Genomic DNA, 16,697 nt, shown 5'->3' with positions numbered 1-16,697 from the left:
GCTGGTAGTGTAGTGGCTATATGTTGGGCTGTAATGTGCGATCAGCAAGGTTGGCAGTTCAAAACTACCAGCTGCTCCACACGCTAAAGGACTTTCTACTCCCATAAACGGATACCATCTTGGAAACTATAGGGTTACTATTATGAGCCAGCGTAGATTTGATGACAGTGAGTTTTGTTTTTTGTGATAACAAGATTAGATATACCCAGTTTGACTGGGGGATGGGCAACTGTCCATCTTTCACAAAGTTGCAGTTCTAAAACAAGAGTTGGCTGAGGGCCTCCAGGGTGAGCTAACTTAGGAGATCATTGACTCCCCCCTGGGAGAGGGAGAACCTTAGTTACACATTTTTAAAAAGATTGGTCACATTTGTCAGGTGTAGGTAGGTCATTTTGCCATTTTAGGCATAACCCATGAAGACGTCAGGCTTTAACTTGTGTGCTTTCTTTGAGTTGTATGGTTCCATTGCTCTTAGAGTTGCTATCGAAATTGATATGAAGGTCCAGCAAAACACAGATTGGAAAATGTGCCAACAAGGTTCTGGGTGGAATGTCATGCCCTTGGGTGTGGAGTTTATGAAGAGTAATTGGAGCATATGGTTAGAGTCGCAGTTGCCCTTCCAGGAGGCTCCTGGATGATTCAGCTACAATCCTGTGTGTAAGTTCCTGTGATTTGAAAAGTAGTGACCCAGGCCATTCCTCTGTCAATCAAAGTAAAACAAAAGGGTGACGAAATGGAAACCTGGGGACAGCTGAGGACTAGAGCTTTGGTGGCAAAGGGAGAAAGTGAGTCCAGCATGCCTCCTTGGTTACCAAATTACCAACACCAAGTCTGCAGCAAAGGGCATGATGGAAGCGGATTTACACCATTTCTGTTCATCCAGCAGCAGCACCCCTTCTGTATCGATGTGAGGTGCTGGACGAGGGGTTGCGTGCAAGACAGGGCCTATTGCTTCTCTCGTGGGACTTGTAGCCTTGTCTCTTGTGTGTCTTCCTGTCTTTGAGGAGGGAAGCCATGTGCATGGTCCTGAGGAGGGTCCTTCTTCCTGAGCAGATCAGCCACGACTTCCACGTAGACATATCGGGGATTTGGGGGGCAATTCCAGCAGACAGGCTCTGAGACTGGGACTCTGGGACTCTAAAGGCTTATGATCCATTTAGTCAATAATAGTTAGTTCTCTTTTTCCTTAGTTCTCGTGTTTTGCTTGTCATTTGAGGACAAAGCAAGACTGAAGACTAGTTTGCTGATAGTGACCTAAGGCCAGAAAGTCCACTCAGCCCACACCGTCAGGTGATCCAAGAACATCCGGGACTGTTTTCTGAAGGTGTGATGCGCCTTCTAGCTCAGTGGTACTCGGTCTTTCGAACTTTACCAGCAGAATTTCAGAGCAAATTTTCAAGGACTCATTTAGGTGTAACTCTTCCAGACAATTCCCTCCTTCCCTCCGTCCCCCACTATTATCACCATTATTTTAAAAAAGATAAAACTTTCTGTACAAAAAAGTGGGAAGAGTAGTCTTAATAAAGAATACTTCCTTGCATTGATGAAATTCAGCTTTATGGCTTGTATGACTTGTTTATTGTGTGAGTGTTACTCTTATTTTTCTAGTCTAATGTGCTAGTGTTTTTTCATTTCTCTGTCTGATGGCCAAATATCTCTGACATTTGTGGGCAATGATTCACAGCTCTGCCTGGCTCCCCCAAATTTAAAAAAAAACTGTTTTATTGGCACACAATTTAAATATCATACAATTCAATAGCTCAATCATATCAAGGAAAATTATACAATCATTACCTATATGAATTTTAGAATATCCCCCCAACCTGGTTAAATTGCCTTTAAAATGAGTTGTGCAACCACAATCATTTCTAGTGCTACTTCCTGACTCCCACCTTCATTTTTTCTTCCTGAAATCCACCTCCCCCTGCCCCATCACCCACCCCACCATCTCTGCATCCTCTATTAACCCTTGTATCAGTTATTATCACTGTGTATCTACTCCTCCTGTGCTTCACAAACTGGGAAATCCAACAGAAACAATAAAAATAAAATCAAAATAAGGTGGTAAGGATAAAATATTAATAATAGAAAGACAACATTACAACTAATGAGAAAGAAAGAAAAGACCTATCAACATTCAAAAATCCAGAGAAGAAATTTCTGTCATGGAACAAGTGAAAGATACTTGCACCCAGAGCAGATTCAGGTCAGGTCTATAGGGAGGTCAGCTGCCCAAGTATCGAGTTCGATCCAGCATAATCAGGATTACGATGGTCTCAGCCTGATAGTATGGCTGTTTGAGCCTTGGCTTGTGGTTTGCCTGGGGCTAGAGTGGATCTGCCAGCAGCTTAGTCTGAGTAGATACTCTGCTGATGGATTTTGGGCTCCCTCTGTCCTCCATGGCCTTCTACAAATTGGGTGATCATAATTTTAGCTCTGATATTTTTTCCTTCAGCATGTTAGAATTCTGTCATTGTTATCTTTGTATCACACTGCTGGTGTGCTTCTTCTGTGTGGACTTGACTCCTCACTTAGATGTCTGCTTGTTTGAATATAAGCGTTTAAGTCCCCAGACACTATTCTGATTGATAGCCAGGCACCATCTACTTTCTTCACCACACTTTGCTGTAGGGCTCTTAACTTCAGTGGTCCTTTCATGAAGGTGAATATCGAGCAGGGCCATGTTGCCAGAACTAACTGTTCTTGAATTGGGCATAGAGTTAAGTAGGAGCCCACACTACATCTGCTTGTCCATGGGGTTTGCACGTCTCAGGTTTACTTTGGTGGACATAATATGACAAAAATCACAGCCCTATATGACCAACTGCATCGATAGCAGCCCTCAGCCAACCAGCAACCAAACAAACAACACACACACCAAAAAAAGAAAGAAAGAAAAAAGCAAGCTACAAGCAGGAAAGCAAAAACCCACACAAACAAATAAGTACAGCATATTGTCAATCACCCCCCTTGGATAGAAGTCTATTGCAGTATTATCATCATCATCAATTTTTCCAATGACCCAGAACTCCTGACACTGTCGGTATGAGGAGTCTATGCAAATACAGTTCTATCTTTGGCCACAATCCATGAGTTTTTGTCCTACCCAGTTCGATCTCTCATTTGCTTAGGCTCTGTGGACCCTAAGTATGGGGCTGATGCCAGGGGGGGCCTTCCTGAATCAATTCTTCCAAGTGCAGATCCCTGCTCAGTGGATCACCACCTGTTGTGTCAATGCAAGGTGAGCATTGAGGTACTACTAACTGTACGGTGATCCTGGTTCCCTTTCCACTGGACATCCACTGAACTGGGGTCCGCCCCCTCCCCCCAAGGTCCAATGACCACCACTTCAACATTCCTGACACAACCACTCTCTGCTTACTCTCCCATCCAAGTACCCCAGTCCTAAGTTCAAGGGTACAGGCAGCTTTAAGTCAGGGTTCAGTTCATTCAGCGGGGGCCTCTATGTTAAGTGCTTCTGGTGTAGCCCCTGTGTTATGTCATGCTGTCTGCCAGATCAGCTTCCATGACCATCATGGTGCTTAGTCCATGGTGTGGTTCACCAAAGATTGCATAGAAATGTGTCCCCAGGACCCTAAAATCTGGCCCATTGTCCCCTGGGTTCCCTCCATTCATTGTGTAGCACCCCTCCCTGCTATGTGGTTAGTTCTCCCCAATCACCCACCACACTCACCAACAGAACGAGCAGTGTCTCCTCCACAATGTGAGTGGTCCCCTCTCCTGGTCTTGGCTTGAATTTATGGCAAGCTTTTTCTTCCATTCCTCTGGACTTTCTGCTCTCACAAGAGGAGCGCAAAGCGGGTGATTCCACATGGACGCCATCTTCCCGGAAGTCTCCTCAAATGAAAACTTTGAAGAAACACTATGAAGACTGCTTATTTGGGAGATAAAATTGGGAAATTCCTTTACCCATAGACTGTCATAGAATCGTTGGGTTAAAAAAGCTCTTCTTTCCTGAATTCTTCTAGATTCCTCAATGTGATAGACGTAACACCTCAAAATAGAAGGAGTTTGATTGACATTCATTGTGTATGTTACCTCTCAGTTGTTGTGATTGTCAGAAACTCAAGTGAATGAAAGACCCATGATTGCCTACCACACGATCCAAATTCTGGGTAGGGAAACCTACTTCAATCAAACCACATTCCTGGTGGCAGATTTGACTCAGGAAAGAAAAATGCTTAGAGTCGATTACACGTGCTTTGTGAAAAAGAGAGGGGGTCCATTGTATCTAAGGCTGAGTCCTTTGAGTGAGGGCAAAGCCAAGGGTGTCCAGTTAACAACATGGCCTAAACTCATGCACTCACTCACACAGGCTTCCTTTCAGTTGTGTCTAAATGCGATGATTCGTTGCCATGAAGGCTAACCAGCAGACTGAAGAATGCCTCACAGGACTTGGACAAGACTGACTAGGGCCAGGAGTGAGCCAGCCCTTTGGGTGGCCTTTCTTGCCACTGGAGCAGCCAAGTAAGACTCTCTGTGGCTGTTGAAGGCAAATGGCTTCATTCAGGGCCCCCTCTCCTCATTGTGGCACAGGAACAGGAATTGGCAGAGAGGCCGAAACGTTAGCATTTCTGTTGTGTCTGGCATTGAGATAGCCAAAAAAACGAACAACAAACCAACAACTCGCATGAAGGCAAGAGAATATAACAGGAGCTCAGTGGCGGATGCCGGTCTTCCAAGGCCAGCAAGTTGCCTCCCGAGGTCGGCACAGGGCGGGTGTCATGTGCATCCATCGTGTCCAGCAAGTGAGAGATTCTGTTCCTTCGCTGCTGGGAACAGATATCGACATGGGGTTGGCTAGGCCATATGGTGCCAGCATATGAGTTGGACACAGAAAGTGAATGTGCATCTCCAAAGCAGGTTTTTCTGATATGGGGAAAAACTGGGGGAGAGAGATCCAATTCTTAGCCTCACGTGGCAGAGAATGTTCTCAATCCAAGGCTCCTCTTTAGGTGGCCTGAATGGGAGACATAGATATTAAGGCCTCCTGTCTTCTCAACAATTATCATTAGAAGGGGCCTTCTAAAGTTCAGATGTGCCTATAGGAACAAATGAACAACACATGGCTATTCATTAATCACTAACCAGATACCTCTCCCACGTGGCAAGAGCTAGACAAACATTGAGAAGTGGAATGAGAAGGGACATGTGTGCTGAGGACTGAGGGTGTGAACTGCACTGGCACGTGAGGTCTAGGTAATTTTCTTTTAAGATGGAAATTTCGCCTGGCAACATGGCGTCTTCCACCTTTGCTAGTGCCGTGAGAGCTGCATCAGGAATCTTACGGCCCTTGAGTATTTTGGCATCTTCAGCCTATCCAAACTGTGCCAAGAATGTGTGTCTTGTCTGCAGGGTCCACCCGACATTTAGTCAGCTACAAACCCCAGTTGTTTCCTCTGCTCCCAGACGGATTACCCCCGTGGGAAATCTGCCGTGCTGGCTGCCTGCACCAATCCTCAACAGGGTGGGTCCCTTGCTTCCTAATGTCCTGAAGCCACCAGTCAGAACTTTAACTTACTGCAGTACAAGAAAGGAAGGAGAAAGACTGGGAAGGCTGTCATGTATCAGTTTCTTCGACATCATTCTGGCTATGGGTAAAGAGAAAGGCTGGCTATAAGAAAAAGCTATGGAAAAAGACAGCTGCAAGGAAGAGACGCTTGAGAGAATTTGTCTTCTGCGCTAAAACCCAGAGCAAACTCTTAGGTAAGCTGACATCTTTCTGGAAGAGGAGAAACTGGTATGCTAATGATCCTTACCAGCTGTACCATGAGCTCATGAACCTGAAAGTATAGAGCTGAAGTGTCGGGATTCTGCCCAGCTGCTGAATGTGTGCCCTTTATGTGTATGTCTTTGCAAAGATGAATAAGTGTAAAGCTTGATGATGTAAACTGTACGAGCTGATATATGTAATCATGTCTAAACAACACTAAAACTTAATGGATTAAACATTCCTTGATGTGGATGCTGGGGGATGGGGGGAGATAGAAGTTTCTAGAACAGTGGGTCTCAACCTTCCTAATGCCACGACCCTTTAATACAGTTCCTCATGTTGTGGTGATGCCCCAACCATAAAATTACTTTTGTTGCTACTTCATCACTGTAATTTTGCTACTGTTCTGAATTGGGCGACCCCTGAAAGGGGCAGGAGGGAGATACGTGAGGGGGATGTGTCCCTGATAAAGCAGACAGCAGGGCACATGGGGAGGGGCTACACTTGAGTAAATGAATGTTCTTAACTTTTAAATATAAGGGGAGGAGGAAGGGAGGCTTTGGAAGCTGGCATCATTGTCGATCTGATCATAGAGATTCACTCACTCACTGCCATCGAGTAGGTACTGATTCATAGCTACCGTATAGGATAGGGTCGAACTGCCTCTGTGAGTTTCCAAGACTGTAGCTCTTTACAGGAGGAAAATGTCCCCTCTTTCTGCCGAGAAGGGGCTGGTGGTTTCAAACCGCTGACCTTGTAGTTAGCAGCTCACGACACCACCAGGGCTCCAATGGGAAGATGAAGGAGTCCATAATTCATGACTTCCGTTTTCTTTTTTTTTTTTTTTTTTGGATGTAGAGCCTTGTCTGTTTTTTTCTTTTAACATTTTTATTGGCACTTCATCCACATATCATACAATTCAATAGTTTAATCATATCAAGAATTGTACAATCATTACCATAATCAGTTTTAGAGCATTTTCTTTCCTTTTTTTTTAGAACATTTTCTTCTTCCTTGTACTCATTGTTATTCGTGTAATTTTTAAAAAATCATTTTATTGGGGGCTCATACAACTCTTCACAATCCATACATACATCCATGGTGTCAAGCACATCTGTACATTTGTTGTCCTCACCATTCTCAAAACATTTGCTTTCTGCTTGAGCCCTTGGTATCAGCTCCTCATTCCCCTCCCCCCCCCCATGGACCCTTGATAATTTAAAAATTATTATTATTTTGTCCTATCTTATACTGTCTGATGTCTCCCTTCACCTGCTTTTCTGTTGTCCATTCCTCAGGGAGGAGGTCATATGTAGATCCTTGTAATTGGTCCCTGCTTTCCATCCCACTCTCCCTCCACCCTCCCGGTATCGCCACTCTCAGCACTGGTCCTGAAAGGATCATCTGTCCTAGATTCTCTGTGTTTCCAGTTCCTATCTGTACCAGTGTACATCCTCTGGTCTAGCCAGATTTGTAAGGTAGAATTGGGATCATGATAGTGGGGGGGCAGGGAGGAAGCATTTAGGAACTAGAAGAAGATTATATGTTTCATCATTGCTTCACTGCACCCTGACTGGCTCATCTCCTCCCTGCAACCCTTCTGTAAGGGGATGTTGAGTTGCCTACAGAAGGCTCTTGGGTCCCCAATCTGCATGCCCCCTCATTCACAATGATATGATTTTTTGTTCTTTGATGCCTGATACCTCATCCCTTCAACACCTCGTGATCACACAGGCTGGTGTGCTTCTTCCATGTGGGCTTTGTTACTTCTGAGCTAGATGGCTGCTTGTTTACCTTCAAGCCTTTAAGACCCCAGACACTATATCTTTTGATAGCCAGGCATCTTCAGCTTTCTTCACCACATTTGCTTAGGCACCCATTTGTTGTCAGCAATCATGTCCGGAAGGTGAGTATCATGGAATGCTAGTTTAATAGAACAAAGTGTTCTTGCATTGAGGGAGTATTTGAGTGGAGGCTCAATGTCCATCTGCTACCTTAATACTAAACCTATAAATATATGCACGTAGATCTATTTCCCCATCATATATAAATATATTTACATATATGTACATACCTTTATTTAGGCCTCTATAAATGCCCTTTGCCTCCTAGTTCTTTCCTCTATTTCCTTTTACTTTCCTCTTGTCCCACCATCATCCTCAGCCTTCATTTGGGTTGTGTAGGTATCCCTTTCCCACTTCTAGAGTACCATCTACAACAGTCATGAGTAGATGGCCACCAATCATGATTCTGTAATGAGTGCGATGCCATAGGCCCCATGGAAGGGAAGTGAGAGTAATATAGGCTTAGTTCAGTAGGGATTTGAGATTAGATGATTGTGTTGGGCTGAGTTCTCTAGTGAAGCAAAACCAGTGATACTTAAACATGTAAAGATAGAAATTTATGTCACAGAAATGGCTCACACAGTTGTAGAAGTGGGTAAGTCTAGTCTGGTTCAAGTCTACGGAACAGATGTTAAGGTGGAGGCTTTTCTGACTCACATAGTTACTGGGACTGATGGACCAAGAAACAAGAAGACCACAAGGCTGGTGGAAACAGAAGTGGATGAGTCTAAGGTCAGCAAGTTAGGTTTGTGACTGTAGAGTCTAATGAATGAATCTGCAGTTGGCAGGCAACATGCAGGCTACTGAGAGCTCCCAGAGCTGACGGGCAATATGATGGGCCGATGAGCAAGAAGGAGAATCGATCTGTTTCAGTAGGAGTAGGCCACACCCCCGAGGAGACTTCCTTTCAGTTGTATCAAGACTGGCCTTATGAAAGGGATAGCACTCCACCTTAATATTCCTACAACTGCTTGGCTGCTAACAGAAGATTCCGACAGGGAGTTTATTATGTGAGATCACATAATGACCTAATGATCACATTAGAGAAAATCCTGGCCCCACCAAGCTGACACAGAATCTAACTATCACAATCATAGACGAGACTTTATAGCTTTAATCTACTGGTGCGGAAGTATTAAAGAAGGTTTTCTTGGGCATAATGAGATGTGTTACAGCTTTTGGGAGATGAGCAAGAGCTAGAACCCAGAAATGTGGTCTTAAAAGCGGTTCCTAGAAGCTTGACAATAGAGCTGACTTAAGCATTGTGGTGAAATCTGTAGCCCTGAGAGAGAAGACAGCAGGCTTCTAGAGGGAAGCCATCAACTCTAACTCTGCACCTATGCTAATTACCATGATCACTACCTGAACATGATGCCCTTCCTAATAAGCTTCCATGTGAATTTAGGCTCCTCCTCAACACAGTTTTCCAGGAAGCCAGGCCATAAATTTATTTTCCAGTTCAGATATGGACCAACATATGCAATTTGTGAATCAGAAGTCTGGCTAGACCAGAGGGTATACACTGGTACAGATAGGGACTGGAAACATAGGGAATCCAGGGCGGATGATCCCTTCAGGACCAGTGGTGTGAGTGGCGATACTGGGAGGGTAGAGGGAGAGTGGGTTGGAAAGGGGTTACCGATTACAAGGATCTACTGGTGACCTCCTCCCTGGGGGACGGACAACAAAAAAGTGGGTGAGGGGAGACATCAGACAAGGCAAGATATGACAAAATAATAATTTATAAATTATCAAGGGTTCATGAGGGAGGGGGAAGCGGGGAAGGAGGGGGGGAAAATGAGGACCCGACGCCGGGGGCTTAAGTGGAGAGAAATGTTTTGAGAATGATGAGGACAATGAATGTACAAATGTGGTTTACACAATGGATGTATGTATGGATTGTGATAAGAGTTGTATGAGCCCCTAATAAAATTATTTTTTTAAAAAGAACTAAAAAAACTGAGATTAAGAGAGGACAGACGATTTGGCCAGGGTAGCCAGGGACCACAGTTCAGATTTTCTGATTTCTACTTCACTGTTACACCTTTGAGTCCAGGGTCCAGTGGTGACACTGATGCCCCAAGGGATCAGCATTAGAGATGGAGCTACTCCGAAACAAATGAAAAGACGAAAGAAGAGGAACAAGGTGAGGGTATGTTAGAGCTTACGTTCTGAGCATTGGGTTGTCAGAAGGCTGTCGTTTACCACAAGAGCCCTAAATCTATTTTTGTCTCTTCACATAAATTCAGCCTCTACTCAATTATTTCTGACCATTAACTGACAATGTGAATAGCTTTGCCATCAGGCAGAGTGCTTGGAAGTGGAAAGCTGCCTAACCCTTAGGGACTTCTTGCCTGGGTGTGCCCTTGATGGGATGGGGGGTTCTGGCATCTGCATAGTCATGAGTCCTACCCTGACTGCCTTGGTTGGAGGGCCCAGAATGAATCTTGTAAGCTTTTCTGCCTGCATGGATGCACATAGCTTGCTACCTTTATCGATCCTGCAGTATCGCCTGAAGCAATAATGAGTTGATGTGCTGCTAATCAAGATTCTGTGACAGTTTCTATGTCCTACTTAAGTGGCCTTGTTTCTGTAAGTTCTTGGACACCTTATGACCCCATACTGATGGTCTCCTTCATTTGGATGAATTGTCTTTGTCTATGTTTTGTCTCATTAAGGTTTGACAATAAATGCGTCTGTAATTACATTTGAATTTGAGGTCTCTTTTCTACCCTATGAACAAAGGAAAGTATGAGATAAAAGAGAGAGGCCACAGGGAAGTCCAGGCAAACGCAGCACCTCCTAATCTGCCCTTGAGGCGGTAGAACTCAAACATCTTCCCTTCCCCCTCTCCAGGGAAGATCAGTGACCCCACCGCGTAGCGAGGGTGGGTGGACCAGCTCCGATTCCAGCAGCAGATCTTCCTGTGCTAGAGAAGAAAAAGAAACCAAACCAGTTTGGGAACTATGGGGGAGAAAGCTTTGAACAGGGCTTGGTAGAAACCAGAGCCTTTCCTTCTGGGCCAGAGATATCAAATTCAAAAGGCAAACTCACCGCTCTCAAGTTGGTTCTGATCCATAGTGACCTGATATGAAACACAAGGAAATCTCTTCTTGGTGTGTCCAGTCGTGGAAGAAGGACGTCGGGACAGGGACATTTGAGACCTTCAGCAGGGTCCGGTGGCACAGTGGGTTATGAGCTGGGCTGCTGACTGAGCAGTCCATTTTGGGACCTGCCAGCTTATCCTCAGGAGAACGGTGAGATGCTCCGCTCCTACAAAGAGGGACAGTTTCAGAAACTCCAGAGAGAGGTTCTGCTCTGTCTCATAGAATCACTGTGAGTTGGGATTGACGCCATAGCACCGGGTTTGGTTTTGGTTTGTTACATGGTTACATCGTGGGTTAGGCATGGGGCTACTAACCTCAAGGTTGGTAGTTCAAACCTTCATAGGAGAAAGCTGCGGCTGTCTGCTCCCATGAAGACATCCTTGATTCACGTAGGGTAGTTTGGAGTCCGAATGGACTGGGAGGCAGTGAGTTGGTTGGTTGGTTGGGATGTTGGTTGGGATGGGGCTGCTTTTCCCATAGGAATATGATGTGCGACACATCGCACTGAGAAATCTGCTGCATAGACATCTTTAAAGTGCTGAAAAGCACGGATACCAGTTTGAGGACTGGGGTGTATCTGACCCAATCCATGGGATTCCCAAAGGCCTCCCATGCACGTGAAAGTGGACACTGAACAAGGAAGACCAAGGGAGAACTTGATGCACTTGAATTATGCTCTGGCAAAGAATATTGAAAGTATCACGGACTGCCAAAAGGACAAACACATTGGTCTTGGAAGAAGTACAGCCAGAATGCTCTTAGAGGCCCGGACGGTGAGTCTTCATCTGACGTCCTTTGGACGTCCATACAGCAACATGCATGGTTGAAAGTGAAGAGCGCTGTATCGGATAGATTTTAAAAAATACATATTGTGGTAAAATGTTTCTAACAAAACATTTGTGCTGTAAGCCATTTTCAAGTGTACAATTTAGTTACATTAATTGTATTCAAAGTGCTGCTGTTGTCAGGTGCCGCAGAGTCCGTTCAAACTCGCAGCGACTCTCTGTCCAACAGAACGAGACACTGCCCGTTCCGGCGCCACTGTCCTTAAGTTTGAGCCCGTCCATGCAGCCACGGTGCCCATCCGTCTTCTTGAAGGTCTTCCTCTTTTTGGCTGCCCTGCTACTTTATCAAGTATGATGGGTTTTCCCCAGGGACCGGTCTCTACTGACATGTCCAAAGTATGTGCATTGGCTGTCCTTGCCGCTAAGGAGCATTCTGGTTGTACTTCTTTAACATGCCATGCAACCATTTTCAAATGGTGTTCATCACCCCAAACAGAATCTCAGTACCTCTTTAGCTATAAGGCCTGTCCCCTCTGCTCTCCTGCCTGTCTTAGAAACCACCAAGAAACTTTGGCTGCTCTGTGTTTGCCTAGTCCAGATGTTTCTGTGAGGTCACAAATCTGTCTCTCTCTCTCTCTTTTTTTTTTTTTGACAAATTATTTGTCTCTTTGTGCCTGGCTTACTTCGCTCAGTATCATGTTGTAACCTGTATCAGACTTCCATTTTTCTTTATGGCTGAGTAATATTCTATTCTGTGTGTATGTGTGTGTGCTGTTTAACCATCCAGTTGTTGATGGATGCATGGGTTATTTCCACCTTTGGGCCACTGTCAGTAATGCAGCTCTGACACTAGTAAGCAATGAGGCAGATTTTGAAAGTCTCTTATGCCCTCCACCTCTGAGTAGCCTATGGGTTTCCTGGATTTCTGAAATGTCTGGTCAGTGACAAGAATATCCCTGGGGTTACCTGGTTTCATGTCCATCTGTAAGACCACCCACCAGTGTACAGAAACACTGTGAGTATATTGGGTTGGAGCTACCCTACTCTCTGATTTCTAGGGATTGGTTCTCAACCTGTAGGTCACGAGGCCTTTGGGGGTCGAATGACCCTTTCACCGGGGCCGCCCGATTCATCACAGTAGCAAAATGACAGTAATGAAGTAGCAATGAAAATAATTTTATGGTTGGGGGGTCACCACCACATGAGGACCTGTAGGAAAGGGTCACGGCATTAGGAGGGTTGAGAACCACTGCTCTAGGGTCAACTGGGCCCCCGGTTCCCTACCCAGTTTCTCTTTGTCCCGTTCTCTTTCCAAATCCATTTGAGGCCACGCCTATGTCTGAAGAAAGAAGACATCTTGAGGGAATGCTGTCCGCAACCTGCTCCGGGGTCCAGGTACCCTGGAGCCATTCTGTTATTTGTGGTGCCCATCTGGACAATCCCATATTCCCATGAAGCATCCGTACTGAGGAGTCCCTTTTTTCTAAATGCTTCGCATTTCACCTCCTACCACATTTAGGAAGATTTTATTAAGTGGTTTTATTAAGTGTTCTCAGCACCTAGCACACTGTGGGAACCACAGGGCAGGATAATAATCCTGGACAGATGAAAGACGGGGGAGAAAGGTCCATGAAGCTGCTTGCTCCCATAAAAGTCTGCGGTCTTGAAAACCCTAGGGACCTGCACGGTGAAGAAGACAGGCTTTCCTTGTACCTCCTACTCCCATACCCAACTTCAGCCCGTCTCTTGGAACGTGTAGGAAGGTGACAGGGATAAGGTCGAGTGTTAGGAAAAGGTGTCCCTTTCCTACTGGCCTCTTGGTGATTCTGTGAGGTGAAGAGGGATGGACGAATGGCTGCCCCATGCCTGAGGTCTTTCCATTTGGGATCCCTTTAAAAAATAAAAATAAGGCATCTGCCTTGTTAAACCCTATAAAGCCACACAGGCTTAAGCAGAAGAGCTCAGGGGTCTCTGGTCCACCACAGAAACACATGGTCTCTGCAGCACCCCTGGGGCAGAAATGATGTGTACAAGCCTAGAAGTTTCGGGGCTGGACCCCAGGAGGAGCTGAAGTCTATGAAGAGTCATCCTGAGCCGGCCTTCTCTAGAGCTCAGGCATCTGGCTGCCTGTTGTCTCTGCAGCTGGCCGAGTGCCCGAGCCCGGGGCAGAGTGCTGAGTAACTGGGCTTCCTCTGGGAGGGAGGAAGCAGTTAAAATCTTGCGGCAGTTGTAATCACCTAGGCGTGGTCCTCCTGTCTGATTTGCCCTGCACAGTTCCTGGGCCGGAGAAGCCGAAGGACAGCCTAGGCATGGCTGAGCTTGATCTGATAGCTCCAGGGCCCCTGGCTGGGGTCCCTGCCCACACTCTGGCCCCTCTCAGTCCAGACTCTGGGGCAGCCAGCTCAGCGGAAGAAGAGGGCTGGGAGTCTCTCGGGAGTCCAGAAGGGCAGACTGAGAGGCAGAGCAGTGACTCTTCAGAGCCGGGGGCAGCTGGCGGCGAGGATGAGAGCGAAGGCCCGGGTGAAGGCCAAGGGGAGGAGGACATCCGGTGTGATTTCTGCCTGGGGGCCAGCAAGGTGAAGGCTGTGAAGTCCTGCCTGACGTGCATGGTGAACTACTGTGAGGAGCACCTTCGGCCGCACCAGGAGAACAGCAAACTGTACAGCCACCAGCTGACCGAGCCGGTGAGGGACCAGAACCTGCGCACCTGCCCCGCTCATCGCCTCCCACTGGTCACCTTCTGCTACCTGGATCAGCAGTGCATCTGTGAGGAGTGCTGCCAGAATGAACACCAGGGCCACACCACCGTCCCCCTGGATGCAGTCCGAAGACACAAGGAGGTGGGTGCCGGTCCCCGGGGAGAGAAGGGTGGCCAGGAAGCAGCTGGGGCCACTGCGTCCCCTCCGGTCTACAGACTTCAAAAAGGGCATTCGTCTTAGTACCTGGCTGTTAGGCTGGATTAAATAACTCCTGCCCTGGGCTCTGGAACCTGTCTTAAGTAGGTCACTCTGTCCCCATTTCAGACGGACCGTCTCTGGTATCTCTCCCTGCGTCTCTCTCCTCGTATTGCTATTTTCCTTCTCTCGCCGCGTAGCTTCAGGTGAAGTCCGTGGGGCCGTCCCAGGCTCAGGCAGCGTCTGCACGGCATTGCCACTGGCGATTCATGAAATACAACCTCGGGCGGACATTCAGCACGAAAGACTCCAACCTTCCCCACACAGGACACCCACATCCAGTACCACACTGGCGGTGCAGGTGGGAGACTCCAGAGACTGGGAACGGTTCAGATCACATTGCGTTTGAAAGTCACATCCACAGGCAGAATGTCCAATCTGGGAAATGTAGACGTCCCTTACCCGCACCAGATCCCTGGAGAGACCTTATTGAGAGCCTGTAATTTTCTTCCCATCGGATAAAGGACTCGTTTGTAGAACAGCTTGCTTTTTTGTTGTTTTGGTTTTTGCTCTCAAGCTGAGCGCCCAGAGAAGTTCTTGGAAATGTGGTTTCATTTGCTTCTCGTGTTTTGACATTCTCTGAGCACTTTTTTTAAAAAGCAGGAAAGTGCTTTGTTTGCTTTGTTTCTTGCACTAAACTCTTCAGGAGCACACACACACACACACACACACACACACACACCCGCCCCCGTCCAATACAGAAGTGCAATTGACTTTTGTCCCACATTCCTCATGTTCACACTCACTTAGCTCCCCGTTTGCACTGGCACCTGCCAGCAGCAACCTCCTGTGTCAAAGGGAAGGGGTTTCCTAGAAGGAAGATTCCTTAGGGCAGTTTCCTCTCCAGTGCCTCTTCTCTGCCCAGTCTCTCCAGTGTGAGTGGGAACTGTTCTAGAAAGCTCTCTTCTCCAGATGTGAGTGAGTCACCATTTCTGCCCCGTGAAGCCGCTTGCTCATTGTTTCCAGCTTCTCCAGGGCCTGAAAATGTCCTGTCAGGACAGCTTTTCTTTTCCCTTTGTCTGTAACCCCTAGAAGCCTCTCGAGGAGACAGAGCTCCAGACCATTGAAATACAATGCACGGAGCATCGGGCTGTGCTAACGGTACCTGGGTGGCACCATCGGTGCTCAGCTGCTAGTGAAAGTTTAACCGTTTGAACCCACCCAGGGTGCCCTAGAAGAGAGGCTAGCAATCTGCTTCTGTGAACATTACAGGCAGGAAAGCCCCACGGAGCTGATCTACCTGACACACCCAGGAGGCCAGGAGTCAGCGCAGACTTGATGGCTGTGGGCTTGGTTTAGCTTTATGAAGTGAGAAGTGCTGCGTGCAGATTTCCTCACCGCATCCTCACAACGCCACGCGGTGGGATCTCTTATTGTCTCTGCCCCATCTGTCCAAGGTCATGCTATATGGAGTAAGGGACCGAAAGTTCTGGAAAGCCATCCAATAGAGGACCTTCCCAACCACAGTATTGTAACCCACTTTAAAAACAAACAAACAAACAAAAAACCTTTTATTGGGGGCTCTTACATCTCTTATCACAATCCATAGATTCCTCCAATGTGTCAAGCACATTTGCACATATGCCACCATCATCATTTTCAAAGCATTCTCTTCCCACTTGAGGGCCTGATATCAGCTCACCATTTCTTTCCCCTCCTTTCTGCCTGCCCTCTCTCACGAGCCCTCGATAAGTTATAGATTGTTTTTTCCATATCTTACATTGTCCTCCATCGCCCCTCACCCACTTTTCCGTTGTTCATCCCCCTGACAGGTTGATCCTTGTGTTGATTCCCCCTTTCTCGCCCCCACCCTCCCTTAATCCTCCTGGTATCTCTACTCTCCTTGTTGGTCCTGAGGGGTCTATCTATCCTGGATTCCCTGTGTTTCGGGCTCTTATCTGTAGCAGTGTGCATGCTTGGGTCTAATCTGATTTGTAAGGTAGAATTGAGGTCATGATAGTGGGGTGAAGGAAGTGCCAAAGAACTAGGGGAAAGTTGTGTGCTTCATCGGTGCTATGCTGCACCCTGACTGGTTCATCTCTTCCCTGTGACCCTTCCGTGAGGGGATGTCCAATTGTCTACAGATGAGCATTGGGTCTCTACTCCATCCTTTCACCCCTGACATTCACCTTGGGTATGGTTTTGTTCTGGGTCTTAGATGCCTGATACCTGATCCCATCGACACCTCATGACCCCACAGGCTGGTGTGCTTCTACCATGTGGGCTTTGTTGCTTCTGAGCTAGATGGCCACTTGTTTATGTTTAAGACTTTA

General features: G+C 46.7%; 1 protein-coding gene and 1 pseudogene across 1 annotated transcript in view; both read left to right on the top strand.

The window, feature by feature from the left end:
• Positions 1-5,257: 5,257 nt before the first annotated feature.
• LOC101649304 lies at positions 5,258-5,816 on the top strand (annotated as a pseudogene).
• A 7,935-nt stretch (positions 5,817-13,751) lies between these two features.
• Positions 13,752-16,697, top strand: part of TRIM16 (tripartite motif containing 16) — a 22,010-nt gene continuing 19,064 nt past the window's right edge. The window contains exon 1 of the mRNA XM_030886509.2: positions 13,752-14,310. Coding sequence (XP_030742369.1) covers positions 13,780-14,310 — 531 coding nt within the window. The 5' untranslated portion in view covers positions 13,752-13,779. The remainder of the gene's footprint in view (positions 14,311-16,697) is intronic.

Source organism: Echinops telfairi, unplaced genomic scaffold, assembly GCF_000313985.2.
Source record: "Echinops telfairi isolate 266 unplaced genomic scaffold, ASM31398v2 ScPeMD7_2010;HRSCAF=2546, whole genome shotgun sequence".
Taxonomy (NCBI): Eukaryota; Metazoa; Chordata; class Mammalia; order Afrosoricida; family Tenrecidae; genus Echinops; species Echinops telfairi.
Note: the sequence above shows the minus strand (reverse complement) of the source record. Positions and strands in the feature narration are given on the sequence as shown.